At 41.1% G+C, this 24,296-nt stretch overlaps 1 protein-coding gene across 5 annotated transcripts in view; it reads right to left on the reverse strand.

The window, feature by feature from the left end:
* The window catches only part of FYN (FYN proto-oncogene, Src family tyrosine kinase), a 143,685-nt gene that overhangs the window by 12,601 nt on the left and 106,788 nt on the right, over positions 1-24,296 (reverse strand). For 3 of the 5 annotated variants that reach the window (XM_039379781.1, XM_027742124.2, XM_027742123.2), the window contains 7 exons: positions 23,412-23,510; positions 22,207-22,310; positions 17,847-17,996; positions 14,454-14,618; positions 10,092-10,271; positions 8,268-8,344; positions 8,014-8,167 (listed from right to left, as the gene is read on the reverse strand). In XM_039379781.1, coding sequence (XP_039235715.1) covers positions 8,014-8,167; positions 8,268-8,344; positions 10,092-10,271; positions 14,454-14,618; positions 17,847-17,996; positions 22,207-22,310; positions 23,412-23,510 — 929 coding nt within the window. Of the gene's footprint in view, positions 1-8,013; positions 8,168-8,267; positions 8,345-10,091; positions 10,272-13,825; positions 13,982-14,453; positions 14,619-17,846; positions 17,997-22,206; positions 22,311-23,411; positions 23,511-24,296 lie in introns of all 5 variants that reach the window. The other 2 variants (XM_027742126.2, XM_027742125.2) reach the window with 2 other exon arrangements.

Below are 24,296 nucleotides of genomic sequence, written 5' to 3' on the forward strand. Positions count from 1 at the left end.
CCCTGAGATACTTGCAAGTCAAACACAGTTAGCATGTATAAGCAGAAATGAGATATATTTGGAAATGTACCTCCTAGTTTCGCTGCTCAAGCTGAGCAAAATGCAAACAGACAAACATGGTGAAAACATAAATTAAAACCAAACCTAATATTTCATTAGAAACATGCAAGGACTTAAAAATAATACTGCCATTCGAGTTGCTTGGAGTGCATGATGTTGAGGCACAAATTTGGCCTATGATTTATAACTTGACAATGTACTTTAAGTTCCTGGCACTGAAAAGCCTGTAGTGCCTTAAATACGTGCAGTTCTAATGTGTTCATCCATCATCAGAGTTTGCAGAAGCCAGTTGTGGCAAGGATGGTAAGATAACAAGTCTTTAAACACTGATTTATTTGCTTTTCCAGTAATTTGCTGTTTTCTTAGGGAAAATATTTTCAGTATGACTTTAAAGAAAAGTCTTGTGGTAATAATTAACTCATAGTATGTATGAAAAAATATGCAGACATTTCCCCAGTGCCTTGTATTAACATACAGGCAAAAGAGTTGCATTGCTTATTGCTGATCCCTAGTGACAAACACTCTTCAATTTGGAAACAGACTGACTTTGACTTCACACCACCCTCTCATAAAAGTTCCCGTAGCTTTCAGGAGGAGTGTGGAAAGTGTAACAACGTGGACAAATCACTCTCAGGGAGTGAACTTATGGCACTGTTTAGAGTTCCCTGCTGGTGCTGTTCTGCCATCACACCCAGTGCTCAATGTCCCATACCTTCAGCTATACAGCCCAATCTATTGTGACTCAGAATGCAAAGTAAACATGGTTATTCTCATCTCCTTACTTAGTAAAAATCTGATGTGCTAAAATTTTTTCTGCTCTGCATATAAATGATCTTAAGAGACTATTACATAGAAACAAATACATTTTTTTTCTAGGCAAAATTGCAATTGCTCAAGTAAGTCCCCCTAAATCAAAAGAAGCAAGACAAAGTTTCAAATCCCGAATGCCTGAAGTCAGGAACTTAAGTCTAGTTAAGCATCAGCACATCAGTGATTAGATTCACAAAGGTGCTGGAGGAGTTTTGGATGCCTATCCACTTTTTAAATTCTGCCTCTTTTATAATTTCATTGGTTGGTATGTAGGCAGGAACTAAAATTTGGGTGCTTGGCTTTGGTCTCAATCTCCCTAACTTACACTTCTTCGTGTGACCAATCTTAGTTTACCAGACTCAAAATTTGCAGAACTTCATCTTCCCTTAAAAATTGCCTTGGTTGTGACAGCAGTAGCTGCCATCACTGGAACCTCTGTCCTGGAAGTTGGCCCTGCTTCATCAGCACCAGCAGCCACCTGGGGTTGGCAACGCTGCTCCAGCCACCTGGGGCTCTATACCCCATGCTGATCCCTGGAAAAACTGCAAGCTGTCTGTAGCTGGTGGTCAGGTTCCCTAGGCCTGCAGTGCATGGTTTAAACGGGCTTATGTAGGCAGCCCCAAATGTAAGGGCCAATGTCCCTCTGCTCTTTCATATGTGCAGCTGAGATAATACACACAACCCATGCCAGCTGAACAAAGGAATAGCTCCAGGCTGGCCAGGAGCCTGAAGCCTTGAACATCAGCTGGTGGTGTATAAGATGGCCAAGCGTGAGGGTTTGCTTGTTCATGTTACATACATTTATTCAACAATTTTTCTTTCTTTAATCAGTTGTGTTTTTCTGAGAAACTTAGTCAAACCTGTTTTAATTCCCATGTGCTTCATACTTAGATCCAAAGGTAGCAACCACCTACAACTCATCTTTGGAGAAAAGAAATCTCTTCAGACTCTTTTGTGGCCAGTTTTCCTGGTATTTTTGCCTTTCTCATATACTGCCAGTGTGGCTCTAGGAGACAAGTATGTGGTGTGCTGAGGAACCATAGGAAGATGAGAAGCAAGGTAAGTCCCTGAGAAGAGGGGACCATTCCAGCACATCCCTTTTCCTGAGAGCTGGACCTCACTGGACTGTGATGAACACTGCTGGAGAAGACAAATGGTCTGTGCTGTGGATTTTTGAATGACAGGACAGCTATTCATTAGTTCTTTATGTTGCCCCTGCTGTGGATAATTCTCTGACTAAAACAACTAATATCAAAAATCACGTTCTGCAGTTTGTGCAGTATTTCTTGATAGATGATAGATTTGAAGAGATAAATGGGGAGGAGAAAAAGGCAGGGTTGGTGGAGAGCTTGCTAGCAGAGCCCTGCCTCATGGTTTTCTGGCCCTGCAACACATGCTGGAAGCTAGATGGTCCAAGAGAGCCTGCAATCCAGTAGGGCAGAGGCATCAGTAAGGGGAGAACAGAGACCAGTGAGGACATGCCAAATTGGTCATCTGCACGTACAGTGCATGCACTGCCATAACACAAAGAGATCATATGCAGCTTGTGTGAGTGGGTGTGTTGTGTGTGTTTGTCTAACAGGGCTCCCCCCAGGGTGCTGCCTGCCATCCAATGTCTTGCACTGGAGACTGAGACAGTGCACTGCTATGAAAGCACAAAAATTCCCAAATGTGTTGAGCGCTGCTTCGAAGCCTCCTGATTGCTGTTGCTATAGGAAGCGTTCAAACAGACTAGACACTGTGCATGGCTCCTGACTGACACACACAGTTTCCGCGCTTACTCTCTTCCCAACGCACTGATTAAAAACTCCATCCCCTCCCTCTGCCCAGGCCTCAGCAGCTTATTAAACAAGATGACTTTGTGCTGCAAACAAATTACAGCATCAAATAAAATGTGTATTACCGACAAGCACGTTAATAAATCTGATAAGCCAAATTGCCCCAGCTGACAAGGCAGCCCATCTCCTACTTTGAAGGCAGATTTTACATCATTAGGGGAGAGATTTCTCTCTTTTTTTTTGCTGAAACCTGTTTTATTACAAACTAGCACATCAGTAACCCCATGCATAAAACCCAACCAAACACTGCATCCATCAGGTCAGGATAGCCTGTCTTTGCCCCAAAGCAAGGTACTAATCTGCAGCTTTTATCTCAGTCCTTTTTTTTTGCAATGTTTCAGCCTGGGGAAAGCCTTTTTTGGGTTTCTGCACTGCTTGCAACCACATGAAACCAAAGCTGCTGATACAATTTACTGTTAGGGCAGCCAGCCCTGCCTCCTGCCTCTGAGGATTTTTGTTAGGTTCAGCCCTGTTCTTGGGACCTCTGCCTGGCTCTGCCCAGGCATTCACACAGGTTATCTCCCAGGAGGATTTCCTTGGGAAAAATCAATCCATGGCCCTCCTTTAATTCTTTCCTGACTACAAGCAGGCCATGTGATGAGAAGGAGTGGAGGGGGCTGGGATGATTGAGTGACCTTGACATACAACTCTCAGCATGATTTCTTCTGAGGCAAGTGAAAATCCCTCAGAGCTTTGTTTTTCTTCAGATCTAAATCTTGATGAAGCAGAAACCTCTGAAATTCGTGCCCCAGAGCCACTGCCAGCTTGATAATGATCCTGTTTCTGGAAATGCTACAAAGCTGCTTCCTCTAGTACCTTAAAACCAAAGCCGATGCAGCACCCCAAGCTCTAAAACCCCAAAACTCAGGGAGTTCTTGGGTTAGCTACCAGAAAATGCAGTGTGGCACTGAATTGCTTCTGGGTCTGGAAAGGATAAGCTGCAAAAGGTAAAAATGAAGTGCTGAAGCAAGCATGAAACAGGAAACGAGTCAGCCCCAGTAGGCGATGATGAGTGCAGTGTGGGAGGGACTGTGCAATTACATTTTTTGTTCTGTGAGAACGAACATGAAATTACAAGCCTGGTAAAACATCAGCGATGAGAAGCAGGCTCTGCAGGCGGACCACTTCCCAGGAAGAGGGGGACAAGGGGCGGAACTGCAGGTCTAAACATCCCCCTCTCTCTCTCTGCCTGTACGCCCCCCTTCCTCTTGTCCTTCCTCTTGACCTGGCCGCGCTCCTTCTCATAAAGCAGATGGCAGCTCTGTAAGAGCATATCAGTGACACCCTTCCCAGACCCAGGTGGCTGGCTGTTGAGAAGTAAGAGTCCTTTCTCCTGTCTGCTCCCGGGCTGGCCCAGGGAACGGCAGGTAAAGAGCAAGAACAAAGCCCTTGACAAAGCCCTGGACACTACAGCCCGCAGTACAGTCAGTCACAAACAAGATATATCTGATTAGTTTGTGAACAAGTCCCTACTAAAGGACTGGAAAGAGCCTGTAAGGAGGGGGAAAAAAATCCCTGTTTATTTCTAGGAAATCAAAACAAGAAGCATCACCTGTTTTTAAGCAGGGCAAGAAGGAGGTATTTCTAAGTGTTAAGGAGGCAAAAATCATCTGAGAGTTTACAAACACGTACTAGAGCTCCCAGAATAGCTCTGACTTGTCTGGAAGGCATCAGAAAGATTCTTATTCTTTCATACGTGCTTGGAGTGGCACTACTGCAAGTGCTGCCAGTGTATGCAGTAGAAACATGGCCTGAAAAATAACTCTGCTCTTTTTTTTTATTAAGGAAATTTTAAATTTGTATCAGCTGCTACTGCTTAGAATAGTAACAACTCTAACCCAGCAACTCTGTGGAGCACTAGGCACTCTCCACAAAAACGCCACGTGCTTGGCTCCACATAGCTGTAAACCAGATCAGTAGAAGGGTAGCAGAACTGCATGGGAAATTCTGTGTTGAAAGTGATGTGAAGTTTTTCTTTGTCCTGTAGGATATCAGGAGTTTTAAGTCTTGTCTTAGAGGACTGACACAGCATTAACACCAGTAAGGAATAAGACTCAGTGTGACACTATGTGTGCGGGGAAGATGTTGCAACAGCACCAGTCAAAAGAAGCAAGACCCAGTGGTGCAGTCTGCAATACAGTCCATCAGTGTAGCCTTTGAAATGGGCGTCACATTAACAGGCATGTTTTTCCCCTTTGATTACTCACTTCCTCTAAAAGCAAGAGAAGCCAAATGCTCATTACAAGCCAAGAACTTTATTTTTTTTTTGTATTATTTAATGGCAGTGTATAGCTGCTAGTCACACACTTTAAATCATTAGTGGCATGACCATCTTTTTCCTTCCTGACAATTGCTGAGAAATGGCAGTGCAGACAACGAACTACTTTTTATTTGCCTCTCATAAATCAGGAGCAGTCAGGCCTCCTTTGTTCAAACCAAAAAGAAAATAAACCAGTCAGTAAAACATTACCACCAGGCTAAGTAATACCCACACAGGTTCAGGAATCCTGCACTCTAGCCTGCTGGGGCTTAAAGCATCCCCATCTGTTTCCTTTCAAAATATTTAATCGAAGACAAAAGTGACAGTGGGGGAAGGGAGGGGGAGATCAAGTGAAGCTGGAGAAAACCACCTCTTCCCCACGCCAACAATGAGCTCTGTACTAACACACTTAAGCCAAGAGAAGGATGGCTGCTGAGGAGAGAGTGACTAGAGACTTTAATCTTTGGATTTTGCAAGGAAAAACATTTCCTTTCTCCCACAGGAGCTGCCAGTCTGGAGCACTCCCCATCCCCCTCCCCTCTGCTGGCCAGGCTCTCCCGTGTCAAAATTCCCACTGAAGCAGTAGTCAGCTAGATAAACAGAGCAGTCCCCAGACGCATCTCCTTGGAGGCTGAAGTAATAGGTCATGGGAAACAAGCATAGGCAACCATTTCCTTCTGATACTGTGGTCTCCACCAAGCAATGCTCAAACTAAAGTTTAACTAAACACACCACAACTGAATTGCACTTGAAAAAAAATAATCCAGTGCCACATTAAAAACCATGTTTCTTCCTCAATAAATTAAAGGTCTTAGGCTCACCTTGGCTGCCCAGCTGGCTTGGAAGCCGGGTTAATTGCAATAAAGCGTAATTGAGAATGTGCTACTTGGTCAGAAAAGCATCCCTTCCTAGAACAAGCTACCACTCAAGAAAGGGTCTAAAAGACATTAGTGAAAGTAGGAAAACCTTTCTACAGGAATGTTTGTGATTACAGCTCTTTGGGTCTCTCTTTTAATGAATTCTGTAGCTCTGAAGGACTTCAGCCTGACCCTGAGGACAGTGGAAGTAAGTATTGTCCATTGCCCTCAAGTATGGGAAGGATGGATGACCTCTTCATACTAGCACCATGAGATGAAGCCAGGCAAACACAATTCAGATCTCCAGATCATCAGCAATGCATTTTAAAAGCCAAACTAATTGTCCCTTCTCAGACACTTTTTCCTCAATACAAGTGATTTCTGCCATGAAGGAAGGGCAGGAGATACCTATGGCTACACTCCCTCTCCTTGCCAGTCCTAGTGTTATGCTTTTCTCAGCTCAAAGTTTCCCCACCCCAAATCCAGTAATTTCTGTTGTCTTAAAAATTGAAGCTTCTCCTCAATATCAGTCAGGCAGGTTTTCACAGCTTTTTTAAAATGTGAAGAGAGTGAAACTGTTCTGAGAGATTTAAACCAGGAGGCAAACAGGTCATCAGAGGATTTTCTAGGGATCAGGAGTCCGAAAAGATCTGGTCAGAAGTAGGTCACATACTTGTCTATGAAAACAAATAATTAATCATGTAAAACTATACACTGGGTAGTTTCCAAAGGGAACAAAAGACATGGCAGCAAACCAGACAGAAATGGAGATAATATAGGACACCATTTCAAAGCCATTTTGCAGACTGGATCTGTCTGCCTTGTTTAAGGAAAACTCTTCTTGTTTTACACAGGGGAAGAGCAAGCAGCCAGCTTTCTGTTTACCAGAGCCCCCAGACACTCTTATTTCTCTGGAGAGAATGATACAAGGCTATTTTTTTTCAAGCAATAAGCAATTCCCACGCTCAGGCTGAAATCAATAGTGGTTAAGTCTCTGCATTAGTATCTGCCACAGGTACTTCAAGGACCCCATCAAAATAATCAGGCCTCACTGTCCAAATGCGAAGCAGGCAATTTTAGGGTGGATGCACCCTGTGGTCCACATCCCTGTGACTAGGTACTTCTGACAGCAGTTCAGAGGAGTGAGAACAGCATGAGAGCTGCTGCTGCTCCTAGGCCAAGGCAATGCTGGAAACTCTCTGGCTCCTTCTGTCAACACTTACAGAAAAAGTTACAGAAAGAGGTGAGCACTTTTCTAAGAATTAATGGCAAGATCTATGCTGAAACAGGGACTCAAGAGAAGAAACAACAGGAAGGAGTAAATGTAGGTAATGAAGCACTTAGCCGACCTGTGATTTCTGGTGACATACAACAGGGTTTAGTGGGACCTTCCTTGGCTTTGGCACTGAAATGGATGGAGTGCTGTTTACCAACACATATTGAGCAAACACTAACAAAGTCCTGCCAGCAGAAAGAGAACAAAAATGTAGCTCTACAGCTTGGACCAACATCTGACAACTAAGCATGACTTCTAAAGAATGACTAACTACAAAGAGCCTGTGTCATGACACACATGCTTTTTAAAAAAAGCTACAAAACTCTTTGATACATTTTCATAGTGTATCAGTGGTTGTCTATGCCTAGCACTCTGTGTGGCACTGGAAAATGGCACTTCTATTAAAATAATGTTTTCAGTTCCCAAAGAAAACATAGTACTCTGAAAGGCAGCTCCATTGCATAAAGGTACAACTAGTTGACCTGTTCAAAATAAAGAAAATAAGAATAGCACAGCAATAATTATAGTTGTTAGTAAATACTAGAAGGCACATTATGAAAGAAATAGCTTACATAGACTTTTCTGGATTACCCCATTCAGACTTTCAAGGCTGGTAAGTAAAGTATCCTCTTTGTTATGGCACCATGAGGATGTTCATCTTTACTGTCACTGTACCAACTGTGCTCTCACCCATCATCTTTGTTTCATTCTTGTCAGTTTTTAAAGGGAAGACAACTAAATAAGACATTCTCTTTAGGACATGCATTCAGCAATGAACTTCTGGCCTAGGAGTTAATATGACCTCAGGATATGCCAAACCCCAAAACATATGAGAGAGCTTTTCAAAGCCATGTTCCATTCTTTCCCTGTCACAAGAATGACACTCAGTGCTACATCTGCCATTGTTTTTACCTTGTCTGGCTGTATATTCATTGTCTTCAATCAGTCTTGCCAATCCGAAGTCGGCAATCTTGCATATTAGGCCGTTTCCCACCAGAATGTTTGCAGACCGCAGATCCCTGTGTATGTAATTCATTCTCTCTATGTAGGCCATTCCTGCAGCCACCTGTGAGAAGCATGAGACACAATTGGTGCATTTAAAATGAACTCAGACATACAGGGGCTACAAAACATACATCTCAGTGCTCAATACTCTGAAGACAGACCTGGGCTGCCATGTCCACCAAATTCGGTAACTTCAAAGCTCTTCCTTCTCCATCTTTTAAGAAATCTAGCAAACTCCCTGCAAATGCAGAGTTGACACAATAGAAAGATGTTAGGAAAACAATGGCAACTCATCAGGATGGAAGTGCAGCAATACATGCCATATTAAAGACAGCAGTGTTTCAAGTTTAAGAGACAGTTTAAAAAACCCCCATGATATTTTAGAATTCTATTATATTTGCTTTGCTCTTCTTTAAGGTTGTCTTGCAGAAGAATATGCCACTAGTACAAGGAGAGTTGCAGGGAAAAGAAACAACATTGTTTTTAGTCTTCCTGACCATTACTGAGAAAGCTGGTCTTTCTTAACTTTTCCAGTGCTCTTTAAAACTACATACTTGCTGCTCTCTAAAGGCCTCAGCTAGCTGAAAAGCAGCAGCTCAGTTCCAAGCCACACAAGCTATGGAAAAAGTCAGATCCCAGCTCAACCAGCTCCAAATGAAAGGTCGGCCTGAAGCCTGATAAGCCCAAAGGGGATAGCATTAGCAAAGGCTATTTTTCCTTAGAAATGAGTAGTGCTCCTTCTCTAGGTAACCCAGAGCTAAACACAGCATGAATCATTAGTTTTAGAAGACTGCTAGGAAGACAAAGCAGACATGAAATGAAAGTAACTTCAGCAAAAACAATAAGGACACAGCCTTCCTGTGCAAAGGAAAACAAGAAGGTACCCTGTCACTTTAAATAAAATGCCTATAGCTTCCATCCCAATCTTGTATTCAAACAGAGAAGTGTGGCAGTCTCGCTTGATAAATTGTCAGCCTCAAGCTCAGATCCAAAGATGTAAAATGTTACCGTACAAACTAGTAAAGTAAGCCAAAATAAACCATGTACTTCAGAAGGATTTTGAAAAGTATTTTTTTTTTTTTTTTTTAAAGGGAAAAGGCATATGCTTGTCACCGACACATATGATTAAAGTGTGAGTTAGTCAGGGCTTGGATGCCTCTGAGGAGGGAGGTGGGCAAGCACCTGCCAGGAAAATAAAAATCAACTCCAAACAGACTGAAAAAATGGACTTAAAATTTCAGAGTACATCCTCCAATGTACAATGAAACTTCCCTGTGAGAAGTTATGTTTCCTATTTGGTTCATTTGCTTTTCCAAAACAAGCAGACTTTTTGCTCTGCTCTCAGCACCCCTGCTGGAGATCGGAGGAAGCAAAAAGTTTTCCTTTTCTCATTTTACATCATTACCAGTTAAGTAGCTTAAAGAAAGAGAGAAGGGAGAAGGGGAAAGGGAAAGGCAGAGAGGAGGGGAAAGAATAATATGTGCAAATCATGTATTAAAATGATAAATGGGGTGGACTGAAAATGAAGCTGTGATCTGAGAGCAAGGTGCATGTGACAGAACTCAGGACTGCTAAATGAAGAGACAGAAATCCTAAGCTGACAAGTAAACACTGAAAGAAGATGCTGCAAGAACTCTCCGGTGCTGGAAAAAGCTAGGATCTTGGGAAGCAGCATGTAATATCATCAAACCTAGAAAATGCACATCTCCCCTTGTCAGTGAAGTTTGGATGCTGATGCTGTTAAAATCACTTATGCTGCACCAACTTCTCTCTTCCCCACCTAGTATAAATTTTCTTTGTGCATCAGGTTTTGGGCCCAATTCAGAGTGAAATTCATAATTCTTCTGAAGACAAAGGTGAATTTAGTTTCCTGTTCTCACTCTCCTTCCTCACATGCTGTTCATGCACCACACTGCACCTCCGTCTGTATCCCCAAGAAGCATCAATAAAGAAAAATATTATCGAGCCAGCAGCTCTGGCTTCACCTTTACTCATGTACTCCGTGACAATATAGATAGGCTCTTCAGATACCACAGCATAAAGTTGGACCAATTTGTCATGTTTTAGCTTCTTCATGATTTGGGCTTCCTCTAAGAAGGATTCTGGAGACATAGTGCCAGGCTTCAGGGTCTTGATAGCCACTTTAGTATTTCCATTCCACGTACCTACAAGCACAGACACTTAGTCAGATTAAATATCTTCTCCTCCTTTTTCTGCCTGATGCCCAGTGTAACCAAGGAAAAACCAGCAAAGACAATTAAAATAAGGGTTATTTTTTTAATTTGGTTTCCCATGCTGCCTTATCATTATATTCCTCCCATGCCTCCCTCATATTTTAGTTTTTTTCTTTATACTGAAAAATAATACTCCCATTGGCACTGGGTCACAATTGCTGTTGTCCTACTCAATGTTTCCACTGATCTCCACAGAAACCTCCTCTGAGTAAGAAATGTGGGACTGCTGAAACCCATCTTCATGTTATCTGTTGTCTGCTACAGACAACTACACAGTTCCAGTCACAGATTTAGATAACAAAACTGGTTAAAACCAGAACTTCTTATTTGCAAGACATTTTAACATTTTGGTTTTGTTCTGTCAGAGGAAAGAAAAATATTTTAAGAAAAATTCCCCAAAACCAAATCCTAAATTGATTTGATTTTAGAAACACTTATGTTTCCAAACTGAAATACAATTTTTTCCTTCCCCTCCTCATCTCCAGAAGCTGCTGATTGAAAATGAGGTGGTTCTTGTCTACTTGATCTTGTTCTTTACTTGTGGTCAGCACTGAAATGGACAAGTTGCATCATTTTTCAGTCATCAGCTACCAAGCCTTCTCTAACATCCGAAAGCCCGCACAAGGACTTGGAGAGAGCTGGGGAAAGCTGTCTCAGGGCATTTCACAAGAGATAAGGCTTCACTCAGGTATTTGCAAGGGGAAGAAGGAAGACTGGAAAGAACTGGAAAGAACAAAACCCCAGAAGACCTATTTATGATAACAGTGGGTTGGTTTTTTTTTTTGGCAAGGGTGGGGGTGGGGGGCTAGGGGGGGAAGGGAAAGGAAGGGTAGAAATACCACTTTTCTAGTGCCTTCTGGTTGTCCTTTGCCCAGACTTGCCAGAACCCTGCTCCAGAGTCAGGGCTGAAATGGCTTTGAATGGGACCTGTGATCTGTTGATAGGGAGCTGCTGTGTAATAAGGGCAGAACAACACTAAATGACTTCAGGAATTAATCACATTGGGTAAAAATTACCCCTCTGCACTTAAGCGTGAGTATAAGCAGAAAGCCTATAAAGTCCACAAAGGCTCTGTCATCAAAAAAGGTAACATGTAAAAAACCCGGTTTGTCTTCGCTAAAAGTACATGAACATTTAGCAGGGCTCAGCTGCTGCAGGGGAAATGGTTAAGCCAAAATAACTTAATTGTGAGCTTTTGCAACCTGCCAGAGCACAAAATGGGCTGGGTCCTTTCCTCTGCAAGTGCTCAGATCCCAGGTCCATCTTGTCTAGCTGAGGACAGGGGAGGAGCAGTGGAGGAGCTGCTGCTCCTGTGTCACGCATCACTTAAAGGGCAATCCCAAATGTCTGGGTGGGGGCTGGAGGCACATATTAGTCAAAACCGTGCAGAGCAAGTTTGTTTTCATTATGCCTTGATTTTCTGCCGAGTGTCACTGTACTGTCAGCGGATTAATGTCCTGAGCTACCACCTCCACTACCCCAGCGCACTTCAGGAAGACTCTTGAGGTCTTAATTTCACTCAGTCCTCCAAATCAGAGCTGAAGCAGACTTTGCTTTAGTAACACTCCTATGTAAGCAGGGAAGGATGCAGTTTTGCCTCCTAACTTCAACCACGGGGGCCAAAATCTTTTCTGATGGGTGACAGGGAGTGTGTTTTGTCTGCAGTCACTGAGGCTCTGGATCCCAGCATGCTGTCAGTCACAGCCACTCTACAGAGGCACCGCAAATTATACAAACCAGGAATAAAACCACAGTTTCATGGACACCAGTCTGGCATTAACAAACTAGGATTTTACCTGGTGTGTTAACAGGATTAACTGTGTACTATCTGTTTACATTGCCTTAATAAAAATTCCAGAATTCATTCTGTTACCATGAAGTGTTTTCAGCAGGTCTGTTTTTAAATACTCCTATGAATTTCTCTGGTTAAAAAAAGAAAATCAAGCAAAAATGTTAACTTATCCTCTCAGCCCAGATTAGAGTTTAAATTGTTAAGTTTTCTTGTTGTGGTTTGGTGTGTTTCTCTACTTAATGTATTTTTTATTAATTTTTACTGTGTTAATCTACTCCAGTTTGGTAATGCTTCAGGGCTGTTAACATATTTTTATTATACATTTTTATTATACATTATTATACATTAAGAAACATAATGTCATAATTGTAATAATAATTTTTGCATTTCTGACAGATATTTGGTACTGGTACTTGACCCTTTATTTCCCAGAGCTGATTTTTTTTATTTTTTAAAATTTGTTCCTTTAACTGCTGTATCAGTTTAAGATCTACTGCACACAAAGCTGACCAGTAAGCATTATCATGAACTGGAAACTTGAGCATGCATTCAAGATGGAGAACAGGAAGGTGAAACTGCAGTTATCTGGAGGTGCCAACAGAAAACGTATGCAGCTTTCTTCGCAACAGGTCAACTGTAATTCTGTGAGATTCTGTGACTTTCTCTATTTCTAGTCTATAAATTCTATAGATTTCACAGACTTGCTGCCGTGCTCCTTGCTGTAATCTTGCAATGGGAAACAGCTGCAAGAACCAAGGAGAACTCACTGGCTTTACATACTTTTGTGTCACTGCAACAAAAAGTGGCCAAACTGCTCCACCAAATTTTTCTGAAGAAACAGCACATAGTGATTCTTAATTTGAATTAGTAATTTTAAAGAGTCTCTACAGAATGCAATTTGGCACAAAAATTGAGCCACCTCTCATGAAATGGCCACTGTATTGTGTTTCAATGCTATGGCCATACTAAGATTTATGCACATTGTAAACTGCTATTGTTTTATACTCATTAAAAGAATGATGCCCACGGGGGGGGGGGGGGGACGGGGGTCAGTAAGTTTAGCTGGCAAGTGTGCAGGAAACAGAGTGTCAGTGGATTTGGAAAATGTCAATATTTCTGGACTTCAAAGTGGGGGTTCAGCTGGGCCCAGCAAGTTTTGCCTCTATTGTCCCTGCTCTCTATATTGAGTTACTGGGTTCTGCTGCAGATACAAATTTCAGACTTAAAGAAGTGGATGCATGGGAAAGCTAGCTCGACAATATCAATTTGCTGATACTTGTCATTATTTTTAAACCGGAAGAGTGGATGGAAGCATTTTCAGGGTCTGATCCCATCAGTGCTAAAACACATGATGAAAGAAAAATGTCTACTTACCAGATTAATTTCTGGTTAACAATTCTGCCTTAGAGGTTTATCATCATTCCTATTTTAATATCTAGCAATTGTGTAGTTACCCAAATAAACCCAATGCAATTAATGCAGTTTAATGCCCGAGCCTCTCATACCACTGTGTGCAAGTGAAAGGAACCTTCCCCATGGATTAATGTATTTACGTTCGACTGTTTCAGGCAATATAAACTAACATTTCATACTATTCTGATCTTTTAGCTTTAAGATCTCTACTTGAAATGTTTATTTCTGCCAAGAGGGCCTTAAAAGATCCATCCAAAGCAAAATATATTCTCTGCCTTACCACGCCACACTTCAGCGAAACACCCCTGACCAAGCTTCTGTTCCAGAAATAATGAATCACGTGCAACTTCCCATGCATCTTTAGCCAATCCAACAGTTTGTGGGGTATTATTCGTAGCAATCACAGTTAAGTTAAAACACAAACCATCAGCTTTCTCTATAGGAGAGGAAATTAATAAAAAAAACACACTTATAATCCAAAATTATGCATGCATTGAGAAAGATGGAAGGTGATTTGTTTTTCAGAGTTGCATTGAAGTTCATTTGCAAACACTGGGTTTTGGATACTCAGGGTAAGGACTTTTTTGTTAGCTTGCAGAAAAAGGTTTCTTGGTATAACTAACAGATTACTGTGTGAGCCTTGATTTATTTTTAAGACAGAGGTAATTTGTCAAAATCAAAACCTTACAGGAAAACATGGTATTTTAGTTTTCTTTTGCCATCAATTACAGTGAAAGTTGAAGATTAAAGAATTTCAAAGTCAAAGACATGATTCTAAAGCCATTTTTCCTAACATTTTGAGCATTACTATTTTTTTTTCTTGAGGGTTAGAGTGTCCTACATTTTCACCTTCCATCTTGTAATCCCCACACAGAGAGCTATTTTAGAATAATTATTTTGCTCCATACCCATCCATACTTCCCCAAACTGCCCATTTCCCAGTCTCTTGATCAACTGTAGGGATTCTCGTGGAATTTCCCAGACATCTTTGGTTTTGACAGACAGATCAGTAAGCCTTGGCATTCCTTTATGACAGGGGACTACTAAGCGGCAGCAAAGACCTGCAGCTCTCTCTGATGGAGCCAGAAGTGAAGCCAACAGCAAAGGAGAGGAAAGAAAAAAAAGTGTGACATAAAACAAAAACAGTAAGCATAAAAACAATGCTACTCACAACAGCTGTTAGTTGCATACCACAAAGCATCCTGGAAGATTAGAAATTGAACACTGAAACATGTTCATTTGAGACAGAACAGGAAATATTTTAGTCTCTGCTTCCACAGCCTGAAACGGAAGGTGACTGCCAATGCTTTCTCTCATGGACTCAGAATTTCCCTTCTCCCACAATGCTGCATTAAGATAACCTCATAAGAAACTGGTTCACCATAGTACAGCATACAAAAATTAAAAATTATCTGTAAATTACAAGCTGGATTGTTTCTGTGCTGAGCAAAAGAAGAGAAGATATTTTTTTCTGAAAATCACAGCAATGAAAATTTGCTGGACTTCTTGTATCCTGGGAAAAGGTATTTTCTATATTCTGCTCTGTGAAAAGGTGTTTTTGTAGGTGTCATGTAAAAGACTTTTCCTGACATTCTTTCTAGAGCAAACCTTTATTAGCATATGCAGCCAGTCCTACATCATTTGGGCAGGTTCATTATATTGTCTCTTGGAAAGCTTCACAGAAGACTGAACTGTGACAAAAGTCACACAAGATATTTTAGCAGGAGTAAAAACAATTACATATATATATATAAAAACCCATATGTATACATACATATTGATGAGTAGTATATTACGCTGTACAAAGCAGACTACAATATAAAGCTTGCACAGCGACTTGTATCTTAAAACGGTAAAGCAGAGCGGAACAAGGTGAGGAACTGCAATTGTATTTCAGACTCAAACATAGTCTGTATTCTTCTGTGCAAGATTTCTTTTCAGGCAAGTGAACAGTTTGTTTCAGCATCATAAGTTGGGCAAGCACTGAAGCTCCTTGCAACACCAAGCTCTACCTCATCAGCACAAATGTTGTGTAACGGTGGGGGAATCCCTACAGACACCCTGACTGTGGACCTTGTTGTGTGTCCTGTAGCAAGACAACAAAGATCACAAAACAGGGAAGATTAGCCAAACAGTTGACATGTCTTATTCCAAAATAATTCCAAAGGGCACATTAGGATAGGGACTACTAAAAATATGGATTGTATCTTAAAAGCTTCCTTATGAGTTTGGACAGCTGCAAGAAGAAGCTGGAGGTTTTTAAGACCTCCTTCTTTTCTTTAATTTTAAAAAATAGCTTGGCATGGTGGTGCTCCAGTTAAGTCCAGATGGCACAAGAGCTTATGCTTGACAGGCCAGCTTTTTGGGATTGGGGGAATGGTGCTTCAACTTTGGACGTGCTGTTACTGGACTTCAGTCTGACATCAGGACACTCTGGGGATCTCAATATTTTTCCTTTGTACATCTCACCTGTGAAAGCCCAGACATTGCAGTTAGCTTTATATCTAGGTGAGAAGGGGCTGGGATAAGAGGTGAGTATGGGTAATAAGGGTACTTGGCAGTGCAAAGAGAGCACAGTGCAGGAATGCCTGTGCTCTGTCTGCACAAAGGTCCACTTTGTACATCCAGCTCCTGACCTAGGACTGCTTACATGAGAACAAACTGCTCACTCCACCTGGGTAGCCTGGTTTCCAACTACCTGAACAGGAGGGGTCCTCCAGCCTGGACAGCTGTGGGATGAAGACTGAGGGTGGGTGGCCAGGAAGGGTGTCCTGCCAACAAGGCACTGACTTACGGTCTCAGCAGTGGTTCTTCAGGAACCACGCTGATCTTTGCTGAATCATTTGGCATCTTTGAGCTCTCCCTAGAATTAAATCTGGGCACTCACAAGGCATTGTGGCTAATCTACCTCCCACAATTCAGAGTGCAAAGCAGGTAGTTAGAGGCAGCCTTTATGTTTCAAGTCAGCAGGGGCTTGCGTGGAGTGAGGGCTCCTTGTTCGCCTGGATCTGGGAGACAGCAGATGAAACCTCTACAGTGTTGATCTGTACCGTGCCTCCAGAGCTACCCTATCTGGATATTACTGATTACTGATTTTGTGCAACTCTGTATTGCACAAAAATGGTTGTTTCTAGATCTATTTGTTTCTGCATCTTTGCATGGAAAATATACCACCCAAATAAGCTGACCAGAGAAAACTAAAAGTTGACATATATCAACTGGTATAGCGGGGTTGAAAATTATCTTTCTTACATGTGAGTTTTTATGCCTCATTTAGCTTAAAGTAGAGTCACCAGAAACAACTAGAAGTTCTCCCTGGCAGCATGTACCCATCAGAAACTGGGTGGAGAAGACAGCCAGATGTCTAGTATGAATAGCATAAGAATACAGCAGACAGAATACAAAGAATACAGAAAAAATGCCCCACAGAGAAGCTGACTTCCCAAGTAAAAATTATGAAAAGTTTTTGAGCAGCAAGCATTTTGGGTCATCTGTTAATATTATGAAAAGCTAAAGTAAAGGAAAAAAAAAACCAAAAAAGCAAAATAATTCAAAATACAAATTTCTGTTCAAAAAGAAGCATGGCAGTCTTCTATGTAAGAACCAGTTGTCCTACGCAGGGGCTTAGGGGCCTTTAAAGTTGTATCTGTTGTACACTAATCACCAGTGACAGCAGGATGCATTTTTGGGTGGAATAGTGCATGCCACATTTTAATTACAGGAATTAAAAAAAAAAAAAAGCTTGGTGGGTGGACACAAACAGTATGCACACAGAAACATCCACATTGCCTCATTTATTTTTTAAATTAGACCAATTATAATTTAAATGCTAATACTGTGCACATTGAACACAATTCAAGCAGGAAAATTTGACTCAGGTAATATATGCAAACCTTTTGGTCATTGCTTTCAGTGACAATTCCATAATGCAATTCCCTATTTGCTTTATTAGCAATAGTGTGCTGCAAAATGGTACATATTAGCACTCACTTATTCACAGGGAATTCATGCTTTGAGATGTGCAAGTCAAGTTCAGTAATTCTGTTTGCTTAGAAGAAGGAGAGCAGGCAAAACCTTTACCTCAGTAAGCATTAGGTTTTAAAGGCTCTGCCACTACACTGTGAACAGCATTCAAAGCCATTTATAACTGCAATGGGAAAGGCATAATGGAAGATGCACTACAACAACCAAGACTCATAGCTCAAATGACTCTTTAGGGTATCTTACACATACATCAGCTCAGCAGCAAACACTTTTGTTTTAAAATACTTCAGAGTGCCATGTATTATCTGAAAAATTACCTGAATAATGCTGAACCAGCTGCTGAAGAGTTTCAAATTGTGCCCGAGTTGTGATATAATATCCACCATTGTCAAGTTTACGAATCTTATAATGTTTGACATGGTCTCCTTTCATATCATCCCAGTCTCGAATAGACAGGGAATAGGCACCTGTTCCAAGCAAAGGAGAAACCAAAAATTGTAGTTAGCTTTTAGTCATAAAGATTTTGTATCCTGGTCAGTTGTTACAAAGTGAAAGAGAAATTGCTTCCAAAAAATGCTTACCGTACCCTGAAAAAGAACAGAATTATTTAACACAAGGAGATGAGTGTCAGAGAGATCTTAGGATGTTCACACCACGTTCCTTTCATGATGTTCTAGAAAGAAATTGGGACTTCTAGATAATCGAAAACTCACATTTTAACATTTACTGATTCAGGCTGCTAAATTTACTTTTTCTATTCTAAGTTTCAGGTTACACTGGAAATACTACACTTAATGTAAATGACAGTGGCTGGTAAATATCAAGTTTTCATAGGAAGCACTGGAGAAAATGTCTTCATACGTGCGTAGTATTGTTACCTAGATGGATACCAAACTTCTTTATAAGCATTAAACAACCAAATAAGCATACTTTGTACACCATAGTCTTCTGAAGGTGATACTAAATGAAGACTGTGCACCAGGAGATCTGCAAGAACTGCATGTTTAACTTCCCAAATCCATGCAGGGGCTTTAGAGCTTACTAGTGGGACTCAGATGCTGAAGCACAGGGATTAAGTGCCAGGCGAGATGCCTCAGGACATGCTGCTTGGCAGTTTTCCCACAGGCTGTCACATTTTTCCATCCATGTTGATACCCTGAAGGCATTTCAAATGTCTCTGGATACTCACGACCAGGCAAAGGAACCTCAGTAGTTTTAGGTGTAATGGTAGCTTCTCTGCAGGTGGGCTATGGGCTTGATTTAGATGCCCACACATAAGCTTCTGGTGCTATTTGGGCAGCTGAATGCCAGCCTAGTTTCTATGAGTGTTATGACACTGTGGTGTCTGTAGTCATGGGCACTTGAACAGAACCCCAGCTTTCTGCTGACTGTAAAAGGAGCTCAAGCCACCTACGGAGGGCACTGCACATTCAGGTGTCTTACTTGAAGGACAATCCTATTCAACATATAGTGGCACACATGTCGGTTCTCTATGGTGTCAAAAGCAAAGCCCCTTTTTACAGCATAATGCAGCTTCTGAACAAAATCATGGCCATTTCAAAGGCAGCAGAGAAGACAAATCTTCACTCATGGTTCAGGCAAATACTGTGTTTACTTGGAGGAATTCAGGCATTAAAAGGAAAAGAGGTAACTGGCAGCTGCAGAGATCTCAGGAAGGTCCTCCTTCCAGAGTCTCTGCTACTTTCACAGGTAACCACGTCAGCTAAGTGCAGGAAAGAAAAACCATGAACAGACAGTTTTGTACAATGTGAAAGGTGGCCCTGGTGTAAGATCTCTTTCCTGGATATCTCCTCAGGAAGAAGCTTCCTTGACCACATTAACTTGCAATAGGTTGCACTGGTGAGTGGCTCACTGCCGAGGGAGCTGTGGTGAGTAAAATGTCTTTACCGTGACTCCAAGGACTTCTCAAATTCCCTATTGTTTGCCTTCTATTTGGGAGGAAAAGAGCCAGCATTTAAACAGATGATTCTGGTTTAAGCAAATGGGAGGCACCCTTAAAGAAGTGATGGTGGGGTACTTTTTTTTATATTTTATTTCTATTTATTTATTTTGGTGGGTTTGGAACTAGCTAATCTTTAAGATCCCTTCTAACTCAAGCCCTTCTGTGATTCTATGCCCTCTAAGTGTAGAAAAATACTCCTTGTTTAGGACAGTTTTCTGAGGTCAGTACTGTTACTGAGTCAGTACACCTCAACTAGTTCTCTCTACTCTTTTTCAACTAGGAGTTCAAAGCTTCTTGAGGGTCTGCAAGCACATATTGTGCATGCTTTGTACCACTACTCTGGGTTGTACATTGTCAGCTTCCTTTCAGAATTTTCCAGGCAGTGTTCTCCATGTCCACATTTGTGAGTTTTGATTCACTGGCAGCAGCTGTATTTTCTTTAGTCACGCTCCCTGCCTATCTGGTCACTCTTTTAGATTCTTTAGGAAAATGTAAACAGTCTGTGGCTCCAGGTCTGCAATCACAGCTGTGTGGGTGGCCCTCTGTGGACCCCCGTTGACCTCAGATCAAGTTGCAGGACTGGAGCATTAGTTCAAATCCAGACAAAAACAAGAACCAAGATGGATTTCATTATTCATTTATTTAGGCTGTTGGTTATTTATACTACATGTTATTATCTGATGATAAATTCAAATATAAGAGATATACATAATAAAAATTTGGGATAGAAATATGACATTACAATATATCATACTAATGAATTTTAAAAAAACCCCAAACCTAAAACCAGATAGCCTTGAAGAGTGGCTATTGAAAGCAGGTGAAAGGTTATACAGACAAAAGCTGATGAAGTATCTGGGTAGTCAGACATTGAAAAAATGAAAAGCCAGCTCCATCTGATTTATTTTGGAAGTAAGAAGAGAAGACAACCCTGATCAAGGCAGGTTAAATTCACGCTAAAATCATCTACAATGATACTTTTTAACATGATCCCATATAATTTTATTATTGCTATTATTTAAAGCAGAAGGGACAATTCTAGGTCACAAAACAATTCCTGCCTCAAGCCCAAGACAACTAGCTGGAGTAAAGCATTTCAAGAAGACTAATGGCAGAACACACCATTTAAGGCCACCCAGCCAATTTTTTTCTCTCTCGTGAACAACAAGCTTGCTGTTTTCTTCTAACAACATACTGAAACACAACAAGGATAAGAAAGGAAATAGGCATTTTTGACAAAAACCATGCATGTTTGGTTCTTTCCAATGGCTTTGAAGAAAACTTGGCCTGAAGATGTAGAAAGCCTTAAGTTCAAATGCAGAGAAATGAAACTTGCTGCTCTAAGTCCATCCATGATGAATTACTCCATTTCCCCAATGCTTTTGTGTCTCACAAGAACACGGAAAAAAGCCCTGATTTAGCTAAGTAAACAGCCCTGCAAAATATATCCCCTATCACAGTATAAAAAATGGGAAAACCCGACTAAACTGATAATGTGGTTTAGAGAAACAGTGTTGTTGTTTGTTTTTAGGATCCATGGCTGCATATATGAGCGAGTTTTTAAACTTGGCACAGAGTGGAATAAAGACTTGTTCCTCACACACATCATAGCAACTGTTGGTGAAAAAAAACAGGTGGAGGCTATTTGCAGAAAAAGAGCAAGTTAGAGCCTGTCTTGCTCCTGGTGAGAGTGCCTCACTGTTCTGTGAAGCATGATTAAGTTGTGTGGTGACAAGAAATTGGCTGTCTGGAACAATAGCCTGTCTATTCAGATTTTGTATCAGAAACAGTCTTCAGAGTTATAGGCAGCAAAGGAAGAATCCAGTGACTACAAGAGTCAAAAATGTAAAACTCACAATTTTAGATGACAGAATGCAGCATCTGAAGACAGATCGGGTAGAGGGGAAGTACTGCTTCTCTCCTTTAAACCCCTTAACTAGCCATGACTCCAGCACTTTGCATGCTAAGTCTAGCTGACAGTGTGCTCTGATCAAAGCACTGACAAGTCAGTGCTTTAAGCACGTGAACCATCATTAGACTTCAGAACTTACATGAAATTAATTCCAGTGACTTATGCCTCCCACAGCTTTTGTTTTGGATTGCTGATTAATTGAGAAATGGCCAGGTTTGTTTTTACTTAGTTGCAGTTTTCTCCTCAATAGTTATATGAGTTAGAGAGATCTTTTCATATATGTGAAACTTTTGAAGAAGATGTTGACAGGCCTTGTGAACAAAATGTAAAAGCAAAAATAGCACCAATCAAGAAAACTGGAACTCCTTCAATATTTTTAGAGGGAAGGAGGAGAATACATCCTTCCACTTGACTTCAACAGAATAGATACAGTTGAACACTTTATGAATATATTAATTAGAAATATATTCAAGTTTTTTCCCTGTTAATATGTGAATTTGAAACTGCTACATAATTTTTTTCCTTTTCTTCCCCCACCACCCAAGGATACAGAATTTCAAAGGATCACACTGTGTGACTTGCACTGCAGATACCATGGGTTAAGCATGACAGAGGTTGCACTTGGGTTGTTCTTTGCTTTAAACACTCATTCTAAGACCTAAGATATCCAGACATCCACAAATACATGCAAGATGATTCTTATCCCTACCTTCATACCACTGAAAATGGTACATCACACACTTAGCACAATTTTTCTTGTTTATTGTCTCATTTGTTATCAGAATAACTTTGGCCAGCCTACCTTTGGTAGTTTCGCTTTCCCGGATCAGGAAGGTACCTCTGGGGTTTCCAAATGACAGCAGCTGCCTCTCGGCATCTTTTCGGCCAAGTTTGCCAAAGTACCACCTTAGGGAAGCATCAGAAATAGTAAGACAAATGCCACATAGCATTATTAATTAGTGTCACAGATCTCAAACATGGAGGATTATTTGTGGAAACTATGGTTACTCAAGTATAGTCAACCATTTTTGTCATACTGTGTCTCTTAGCATGGTGGAAAGCCAGTGTGACAAACTGTGTAGTAAATGTTGCATATGTTATGCAGTAGCACTTTGCACTAAGCCTGTAATCAGTAGTTGCTGAGAATGCTCGCTTGGTATCCTACGAAAAAGGCAAGACTTGGACAAACAGAAACCAAGACTTGGTGGATGGAAGGAATAGACAAGGTAAAGGGCAGAAAACTGTGTGGCTGCTGAAGAGCAGTATTTTTACAGATGTTGCTATAAGCTACATATTTGACTTATACAGTGATGTATTAGTAGCTAATATTTTCGTTGAAGCACATCTCTAAAATCTCAGCAGAAGGACCAGATGTAACCACTTTACTGTGGTTCTCTATGAGGTTTTCAGAGTTACTGCCTTTTTTCCTTCCTGCAGCAAATGGTTTTTTTTGTTTCACAATCAACCTGAAGTGCAGACTACACCAGCGCCTGCTCAGCTGTATAAGCTCCTCCACTGTATCTCTTATTTTGGAAATAATATGGATACACACATCACTCATTTTCTTTGCATAGATATGTCCTCATTATGCTGCCTGCTGCATGTGTTGTAGGCATCCTACTATCGTAGGATTTGTATTTGTTGATGCAATGCGCCCTCTTTAATAGACATGCAGCTGACTTGCACACTAATTGACTCAAAATATTTTTACAAGTTGGTTCAGGAAAAGCAAGGGCACCTTCTGGTTAAAGCTTGAAATTAGTCGACACCTGAAAAAAGGAAGCAGACCTATGTTCCTTTAGGTTTTCTTCCTTTGTTTTGACATTGAAAAAGCACTGAGCTTGTGCTTCTTTTGTTACTAATTACCTAATTATTTATCAGTGCGGTTAAGAACTGGAATAAACATAATGTAAGTAATCTGAAAAATCACTGCAATCAATCAAAACCAACTCCTCACACCTACTTATACAGCACTAATGGGTCTTTACAACAAAAAAGAAAACATACTCCTCTGCTTGGATGGAATCAACTGGAGCCACATAATTACTGGGAATGTAACCAGTTTCGCCTGTTGTCAAGGAACGGGCCTCCCACCAGTCTCCTTCCCTGCAGAAACAGAGGTGAGGAGAAGTCAGAGTGAGACACAGCTGTAAAGACAATGATCTGACTTTGTTAACCGTGTGGCATAAGAAGCCACAGCAACTCATCTCTTTTATCACCAGCATGCTTCCAAGACTGCTGTTCACATCTAAACCCAAATAATAAACATATTTCTCTATACCTGTAATTATTTCAGCAGTGATTAGTAGTGTAGCCTTCCAAATGTAGCATAATGGCATAAAGAGGCATAACAGCCCAGTAAAATCAGGTTTGTGCAGGCTGGATTTGGACTAGAATACTGAAAACTGTCTCCATGGCAATTATTTTAATACAGACCCTTGAGAGAGCTTACAGAAAAATTGCCAAGATGAATACTGTGTGCTGGTTTTGGCTGGGATAGAGTTAATTTTCTTCATAGTAGCTGGTATGGGACTATGGTTTGGATTTGTGCTGGAAACACTGTTGATAACACAGGGATGTTTTAGTTACTGCTGAGCAGAATTTACACAGCATCAAGGCCTCCTGTCTCTCACCCCACCGCATCAGCGAGGAGGCTGGGAGTGCACAAGGGGTTAGGAGGGGACACAGCTGGGCCACCTGACCCCAACTGATGACAGGAATATTTCATACCACATGGTGCTCTGCTCAGCATATAAAGCTGGGAAAAGAAGAAGGAAGAGGTGGGGATATTCAGAGTGATGGTGCTTGTCTTCCGAAGTCACTATCACGAGTGATGGAGCCCTGCTTTCCTGGAGAATGGCTGAACGCCTGTCTGCTGATGGGAAGCAGTGA

This window comes from Pipra filicauda, unplaced genomic scaffold, assembly GCF_003945595.2.
Source record: "Pipra filicauda isolate LSUMZ 115617 unplaced genomic scaffold, ASM394559v2 scaffold176_size3548034_pilon, whole genome shotgun sequence".
NCBI classification, from domain to species: Eukaryota; Metazoa; Chordata; class Aves; order Passeriformes; family Pipridae; genus Pipra; species Pipra filicauda.